This window comes from Triticum urartu, chromosome 6A (genome assembly GCF_056163025.1).
Source record: "Triticum urartu cultivar PI428250 chromosome 6A, HENAU_Tu73, whole genome shotgun sequence".
Lineage (NCBI taxonomy): Eukaryota > Viridiplantae > Streptophyta > Magnoliopsida > Poales > Poaceae > Triticum > Triticum urartu.
The window spans coordinates 496,845,243-496,854,377 of NC_141878.1; the positions used below are offsets into that span (position 1 = coordinate 496,845,243).

General features: G+C 48.9%; 1 protein-coding gene across 1 annotated transcript; it reads left to right on the plus strand.

Annotated features, from left to right (window-relative positions):
- Positions 1-2,151: 2,151 nt before the first annotated feature.
- Positions 2,152-3,064, plus strand: LOC125517310 (E3 ubiquitin-protein ligase SINA-like 10). Its single transcript, XM_087530643.1, has 2 exons — positions 2,152-2,286; positions 2,369-3,064. Exons 1-2 carry the CDS (start codon positions 2,152-2,154, stop codon positions 3,062-3,064), a joined length of 831 nt encoding a protein of 276 aa, XP_087386769.1.
- The last annotated feature ends 6,071 nt before the right edge of the window (positions 3,065-9,135 follow it).

Sequence of the window (9,135 nt, forward strand, 5' to 3'; positions counted from 1 at the left end):
AGGAGAGGGCAAGGCTAGCTCTCTCCCTCTATCTGGTGAGGTATATAACTACTGGGATCCAACCCTTCGCATGAGTGCCCTGGGGGGTTTATATAGGCCTACCCCCCCAGGGGTACAATGGTAATGTGACTGGGCGCGGGCCCAGCCGTCAGTGTCTCCGACCTCCGACTTCTCCGCCGACTGCTGGGGCCCGCCGACTGGTGGGCCCCGCCGACTGGTCTGGTACGGAGCCGACAGGCCGCGTCCGCCGCGGGCGGGTCTTGCCGGCTGCTGATTACTGTAGCCGTGCTCCTGATGATGCAATCTTGGTCATGGGGTCATGGCAACAGCCCCGCCGCCTGGCGGGCGATCACTGTGGCCACTCCCCATCTCTTCTTGATTAATGGCGCGTGGGCCCGGGGGAGGGCTCGGCCGACTCCCCCGGGCCGACTCCCGTTGGGTCCGACTGGCGGTGCCCCCGCCGTATCCCGAGGTCTTGCTGGCTGGTGGGCCCTGCTGCCTCCAGGCCGTACAGACCAGTCGTCGTGGGCGCAGGACTAGGTACAGTGGTGCTGATGTCAGGGCCGGCTGGGCAACAGTGCCACGCCGCGGGGAGATCTTCCCAAGTACGGCACGCTGTAGCCATGCCTGCCCTTGGTAAGGGGCAGGGGAGTGGGCTTCATTGTAGCCATGCCCCTGCCCCGTCCCCCTCGATGAGGTCACGGTTTGTTGGAGTCGCCGGCCGACTCCCCAAAGCCGGCTTCTCTGGAAGTCGTCCCTGGGACTCGGCCGTGAGCGGGCAGTCGGCCGCCTTGCCGTAGACTCCCCAGGAGGCAGCTCTTCGCCCTGTGGTCTTGAGGGGCGCAGCCTGCCCCGATGTCTTGAAAGGTCGTGGGGCTCGGGTTGGCCTACCCGTGGCCCATTACTCCGACAAAAATGTATAAAAAAGATGTATCTAGAACTAATATACATTTAGATGCACCCCCTTTTATTCATTTTGGTGACAAGTATTTCCGGACGGAGGGAGTACTACAATAGTGGGCTCGCATAGCAATTTTGTCTCATGCAAGCACCTGGCTATATGCATGCTCCAAGGTTCGCAACTGCCACGTTCGGGTTGTACTTGGCTCTTCATCTCTTCGAGAAGACGATCAATGATGTTACTACTGCTGCTTCTACAGTATCGAATCCACTGCTGCATGTCTGTCCACCACGAGCGGGAGGGATAGCTTGTTGTAGTACTATAAGCAAAAGCCTGTCCTCGTCTGCGAGCCACCGCGCGCATGGGCGAGGGAGAAGGCGGCATGTAGTAGTAAAATCAAGCTTCTCCTTGTTGTACGAGTTGACGCGACACATCATAGCACTGGCCCCACATGGTTGCCTCTAAACTTGGCTGAAAGACCCGCAGTGTACAATACTCCATTTGCTGCAACCTCTAACATTTACCCCACTACAAATTAAAATATATATTCCTGTCTTGACCAGATGAGCGTGCAAACTAGAATCACCAGGATGACAGGTAGGGCCAAAAGATTATTTTAATCAAAAAAATACAACATGGAGTCGACCCCAATGATTTTAAGCTTACAGGCACGGTACACGCTATCCTAGACTACTCTACACATGAAACTGCCACACGAGCGTCCGGGCTGCGCTTGGTTCTTCGCCTCTTCGGGAGTACTACTGCAGTGGAGGAGTACTACAGTATGCTTCTGGCCATCTGACACCAATTGAACTGCTGCATGCCCATCGCATATGGGAGGGAGAGCATGTAGCGAAGTAAAGCTTCTCCTAGTCCTGCCAGCCACCATGCTCATGGGCGAGGGAGGGATGCAGCTTCATTGACTTACTGCTCCTGCCTTTGCGTCCATGATAGGTGGGCCAAACAGGTCAGTGGCCCACCTATCATGCAGCCAAAGGCAGGTGTGGTTAAGGCGAGAGGGCGTTGTAGTAATCAAACTTCTCGGTCTTGTACGAGTTGACGCGACACAGCAAAGCACTGCACTCGATATATTTCAATAATTTGCGTTTACCGATGCATTAATTACAACGCATGCATGCATGCCGTGACTCTCCTTTTGATACTTGCATGTGTTGATTTAATGCACCTTGAAGTAGTATGAATATGTGATGGTAAAGCTTTGTAATGCCCTGGCCATAATAAAGCAAGAGATGGTTGTGCACAAGGAGGGCGAGATCATGCAGACGGAACAGGACCCGACGATGGAGCTCTCTATGGTCTCGATGGACCTCACCTTGCTCCACTGCCCCTTGTGCCTCCGCCCCTTGAAGCCTCCAGTGTATGAGGTTCGAATACACCTTGTCCGTTCGGCTGATCGAGCAAGGTGCAGGTTTCTTGATTGATGTGTTGTTCAATTGATTTGTGCAGTGCAAGGGAGGGTGTCTGGCTTGCGCGGACTGCCGCATCAAGCGCCCCGAGAACCAGCAGCAGTGCCAGAAGTGCGAGCGCGGCAGTGGCTTCGACGTGCGGAACATGGCGGTAGATGTCGTCCTATCCTCGGTGAGGGTGGAGTGCCCGCATGAAGGCTGTGGGCTCTGCGTGACTTACCACAAGCTCGCCGATCACCAGAGCGTGTGTCCGCTCGCGCCCTGCAAATGCCCCGTGCCCGTCTGCAGCTACGAAGGCCCGCCGCCGGTGCTCTCCCACCACATCAGCACCATGCATCCCATGCCCGTGCACAAGATCCAGTACGACAAGGCGCTCCAGCTGCAAGTGCCACTGTCGGAGCCACGGCTCTTGCTGTTCACGGAGGAGGACGACCACATGTTTTTGTTGGTCAACGGCGTGCTCGACATCGGCGCTCCTATCGCCATGTCGGTCATCTGCATCAGAGCGGGGGCGTCCCCACTGCCACACTACGTGGCCAAGCTGTGGGCGAACGGCCCGTCGGGGGAGCCCAAAGGCAGGACCGATGCCGTCAAGGTGGAAATGGAGGTGACAAGCAGCAGGGATCCTGGCGACGTCACCGTGCAGGAGCTGACCTTCTTCACAGTTCCACCCAAGCTATTGGCCGGGGCTAAGATGGTGTCCCTCCACATTCAGATTGACAAGCTCACGTCCTAAATGATTCTATGGTGCCTTCTGTTTATCTTAGTAATATGCTAATATAGGGGTTAGCTCGGTCTAGTTTGGCTTAAGAGATGGTGGGTTTTGGTGGCGATGCAGCAATTACCTCGACATCAGATCAACAGTGAAAGTAATTTCGAACAGTTGAATGGATATTTTGTGTCTTTTGGATATAAAGATCCTTTGGGTAAGAAGTAACAGCTTATATGCTTTTTTCGAGGAACAGCGATACTAGTATAATTTTTGTTGACATGCACTAATATTTTTGAAACGGAGGTCGGGCTGTAGCTAGAAGGGCGGTTGGGACGCGGCATCGGCCCATACCGCGGTGACCCCCGATTGGGACGCATCGACTGTGGATTTTCTCCCTCGCCGATGTCGACCGCGTCTACGCAGAACATTGTTCCCTTCCCCCAGCTGCCTGGATCAGGCCGGATATGTGACAAACGGTGTGGCCACCGTCGTTCTATGCTTGTGAAGAGAGCAACCCAAGCAAGCAGGCTTGTAGCTTAGGCTCCTGCTAGTGTATATATAGTGGTTTTCTTTTTCTCTCCATATCAACCATTTTATATTGCGTACGTGTCATTGAAGAGTGAAATGATGGTTGCTTCTTCTGACTAACTTACCGTGTGATTTGACTGCTCCTTTAGTGGCCCCTACACATACTCCCCCTACGTGTATGCAACAGTCACACGTACACATGGAAGCAAAAACGCGTGCAACGCCCTAATGCATGCATGTCCGAGCACACGACGGAACACACACGGTCACGCGCAAGTGCTCAACCTACACATGCATGCACACACATACTCAGCCAGGGTGAGCTAGTGACCGCATAAACACCGGAAAATGTATATATTGAACACAATGAGCGTATTATGAAGTCCATTGACCGTATTTTTACAAATATACAGTGATAGACAGTGTATTTATCTCGTTTGAAATTAAGCCATATTAACCGGAGAGGAGGCAGTATGGACTAGCATTACTTTGTTGTGTCCCGTCAACTTGCCGAACGTGGAGAAGCTTGCAGGACGGGAGAAGCTTGCGCGCGGTGGCTCGCAGGACAAGGAGAAACTTTTGACTAATGCAAGCTCCCCTTCGCTCAGGCGGTGGACGTGTAATAGTTAATTCGTTGTCAGATTGCCAGAAGCATACACTGTACTAGTACTATTATTGTTGCACTTCCCGAAGAGGCGAACAGCCAAGCGCAAAGTTTAATAGTACTAGTACTACTACTATAGTCTATAGAGGTATGTACTATACTAGTAATAGGAACCGGATGGAGGAGCATCTGCACTCTTATTATTTTTTAAAATGTGATAAAGGAATCTTCAACCCATTTGGTTCTCTTCGAGGGTTCTCGCATGTGATAATGGAAGTTGATTGCATGGAACACTCGCCATAATTCTCGCTTAATTCTGGCCCATATCCTGTTACAAATATGAGCGCTCGGTAATATTTCCTCTTTTTTGTTATTCAGCATGTAAACAGGTCAGCAAACCTTGTGGTGCATCTTTGTGCGAACCGTGCTTGCTGCACTTTGAATGTGGCCGAGAGCTGGCTTGATGAAACACCTCGCTTCCTACTTCTTTTTTGCGGGGTACCTTGCTTCCTAGTGACCAGTGTCTTGGCTGATCGTCCTAAGAATGCTTATATATGAATAAACTCTCTCATTTACCCGCAAAAAAGATTAAGCCATATTAACCGGAAAGGAGGGAGTATGGACTAGCACTACTTGTTGGTGTGTCCCGTCAACTCGCAGAATGTGGAGAAGCTTGCAGGACAAGGTGAAGCTCGCTTATGCCTTTTGACTAATGCAACGTACCCTCGCCCAGGTGGTGGACATGCATCAGTTCATTCGGTCTCAGATTGCCAGAGGCATACATTGTAGTACCAAACATGCGGAGTACCATCATTGTTTGACTTCACGAAGAGGCGAAGAGCCAAGCGCAAGGTTTAGTAGTACGAGTAGTACTACTACTAGAACCACATGGTGGAGCCTCTGTACTCTTTTTTTTAATCTCTGATAAAGTACACATTTATTCCGGAGAAGGGCGGAAAACGGCCGCCCAACATGTAATGATGATATCGATCAACCATGCTCCAATATATCTTGGCCTCCATGTGAGCCCGTCTGTGTGTTCTCGCTCCTCATCTCTCTCAAGGAACGGCAGGATGGCCATTTTGCCGTCAATTGAGATCGGTTTGCTCACACTCCGGTCCCACATGTCAGTGATATGCCAAGAGGAGGTGCGTTGACCGACTGGCCATACGCGTACTTGGTTTTGCACCTTCATACTACTACTCCCTCCGTCACAGTTTACAGGGCGCGCTTCATTATGATGCATTTCCCTCAATGCATTTCCACCACCAGAGAGACTTTAGACGCGTTTGGTTTAATGCTTAATTAATTAGGGAGTGGTAACCGCAATTTTCTCTCGATGTAGTACTACGGAGTGGAGTAAGTGCATGCATGTGTGTACTCGGGGTGGAATCACTTCATGCATGTGTGTACGCATTATTTCCTCTAGTAATAGACGCCGTGCTATAATTACCAATGCTATTTTTTAGGCCGATCGCTAGTCGCCTTGGTTTCCAGAGATTTTCCCTTTTTCTGAAGCGCGCTCTATAAACAGTGACGGATGGAGTAGTATGAGCGGATTCAAAGAAGAGCATATTGATGGTTGCTTCTTCTGAGCAACTTACAGTGGGAAAGGTTGGGCTTATGATTTGACTACTCATTACTCACTATTAATGCGGCGCAACGACCGGTATGAGTCTCCCATGCGGCTGTGCACTACCCCCTCGGTTCTTAAATATACTCCAGAGTATTTTTCTTTCTAGAGATTTCAACGAGTGACTGCTCAAATATTTGTCTTTTTAGAGATTCAAATGGACTACTACATACAGATGTATATAGACATATTTTAGAGTGTAGATTCACTCATTTTGCTCTGTATGTAGTCACTTGTTGAAATCTCTAGAAAGACAAATATTTAGGAACGGAGGGAGTACACATACGAAGCAAAATGAGTGAATCTACTCTCTAAAATATGCCCATTTGAAATTTGTAAAATGAAAAATATTGTTGATGACAGTTGCAACGACAAAAAAGAAGCATATTCCTTGTCCTAAGGGAAGATAACAACACGGTTGTGTTTGTCTAAAACGGTGTGAGGACAAGATTGCAATATGGAAAGTACGCCGGCCGAGCTACGTTTTGTGCAAAGAACTATGGAAGACCCACATGCAGTGACGTGGGAAGACGGGCAGTGGAGCAAGGCTGGAGGGGATACCTGGAGGTTGTCGGGATGTAACTAGGTGAGCGGCGGCGGGCGGAATCTGCCCATACTGCGGTAGCGAGCAGGTGGCGTAGGCCCTACCGCGCCGGAGCTTGGTCAGAGAGAACGGCATGTACCGCAGATCGCGACGTGCTGCCTTGGCGCCGTTGAACGGAGAAACGATGCACATCCTCCCTTTCCGCCAGCGGACGGGATGCGGCCAGATCAGTGACCAATGGTGAGAGAGAGAGAGAGGCCACCGCAACCTTGTGTGAGATACTCTAAAGAGAGACAAACCAGGCAGGGAGGCTCCATTGTATATAGTGGAGAGGACTACCTTTTTATCCATAAAAATCTTTTTATATTCTGTGTACGTGCCATTGAGCGATATAACTTTATTTAAAAATAACGCGCCAACGCATCAAGTCGAACTTTGTTTCGTGCACACGTGGTACACGACCTCCGTAGGTAAACAACCGCTACACGCGTTCAAATTAGCACGTGGGCTGCCATTTCGTACAGAAATGAGCTCCACCGTGTACCCGCACGGGTGTGGCTGGGCACGAAGCGTGAGTACATGCACGTCACCTATTCTCTTCTTGTATATGTACACCACCTACGTGGGGTTGTGTGAGAGAGATACAAACGTAGAGAGATATAGTGTGTGGGTTCATGAGAGTTTTGGGGGGGTCAATCAAAAAATGTAACATATGCAATGTGTGTGAAATAGAGTCATGGATATATCATATATATATAGAGGGGGCGATCCACGAGAAGAGAGTGGAGGTATCATCGACTTGAGGTGTCCATAGAATCGAAGAGAGGGATGATGTGTGTGTGTGCGCGCGCGCGGTCGATAAAGAGTGCCACCGAATTTGTGTGTGCCCACGTTAAAGATATAGAGTGGCTGGCCTACTAGAACGAGAGAGGGGACAGGTGCAGTTTTTCTCTGTGGCATGGATACCTACCTACAGCGCTCCACTATCGGTGTGTGGTGGGGGGAGGGAGGCCTAATTAACTATAGAGGTACAATGGCTGGTATATGTGTGGAGCAGGAGAGAGGCCTACCTCATGTATTAAGGGAGATCGATCTACCTCATGTATTAAGGGAGATCGATCGGCATCCATGCATATGTGTAGGAGAGGAATAAGGTTGGGAGAGAGACAGAGCTAGAGTGTTGGAGGGGGTGGTAGTGGAGTTGCTTCTAACAAATGGTGGGATAGGCTTGCTAGACAACCGGAGGGCACGCCTGCAATATCAACAAGAGAGGGGATGGCTGTCTGTCTATGCACGTGCGTGTGAGAGACGGGTCAGGAGGCATGCACGAATGATGAGGGGGACGATATGGCTATGGTAAGCAGACATAACTACATAGGAAGATCAATCGTCCTTTGTCAGAGAAAGGAGAGACATAACTTGTGAGGTACGTCGATCGATGGGGGGGAATAGTTAAAGTCGACCTAGGTATATGTTGGGAGATCGATCGGTATACATGCATGTGTGTGTTAGAAAAAAAATTAGGCACGGGGAGAAGGATAGAGAGAGAGGGATGCATCTAGGAGGTGGTGCGAGAGTCATACTATATCAAGGGGGGAGGAGTGTGCGAGTACGAGATCGATGAAAAGAGTGGTGGGAGTGAGGCATGGACGGTGATAAGAGAAGAGGGGAAGCTTGTGTTTGTGCTAGGCACACCTGGCTAGAGAGGCATATCGATCGATGTGTGCCGTAAAGAAGGAGCTGGGGGGCCTACACACACTATGGGTGAACAACCTAAAGTGAAAATATGAATTTGCACGATGGAGCTAGAGAATGCTGAGGGAGGGTGAGAGGGATGCGGGCGTGTGCATGCACGAGAGAAAGTTAGCGCTAGCTAGCTACAAAGATAAGAGGATTGTGTGGGTGTAAAAGACGAATAGAGATCATACTTCATTATAAAAAGCGAATTCGGATATTTGAAGAATTTATCGTAATGTCTTAAACCGACGCATGTGTGAATATATATAACGGTGATACACATGGTGTGGTTATGAACATGTTATACTACATATAATATATTTTATCTCTACTCTTATAAAAATGGAGTTGTTGATGATGGTGTGCCTGCCATCCTGCAATATAGGTTGTCCGATTTATATCTGGCGGATAGGAAGGAAACTATGGCAATTTTGAAAAAAGATACCCACACCCCTCTCCATATTTGCAAATTAGGCCTCCCCTTGATCATGTTGATGTTCTGTGGAACGCATGGGCACCTTGCTAGTACTACGTATAATATATAGAACATTGATCATAATTTGGGCTAATGTGTGGCTTTTGCAGCACAGGTCTAAATACTTGTCATAATGTAGGGGGCGGGGCACTATACTATGTGTGATAAACATGGTGTACACGTATGGAACATGGTTTAGATTATGAATATATAGTTAGTACATCAAATGTACTATTATTTGGGATCAACATCAAGTTTATTCAAAAAATAGAATTTGAGTTCATGTAGTACACATAGTTCATATCTATCTCCATAGTAATCATGTGGTGTGTTATTAAGGTAATAGAGAAACGAATTCAAATTCAGTACAAATTGCAGCGGTAGTATAGACATTTGGAATGCACTAAAATGTTGGTATGAGTAGGTTACATGCATTATATAGCAAGCGAAAAAATTTAATTGGACATAACATGGATTCGTACTCCCTCCTCCCATCTATATAGGGCGTAATGCGTTTTTTAAGACTGCCTTTGACTATTGACAAGATTAATAGTACATGACAAGCACAATGTGA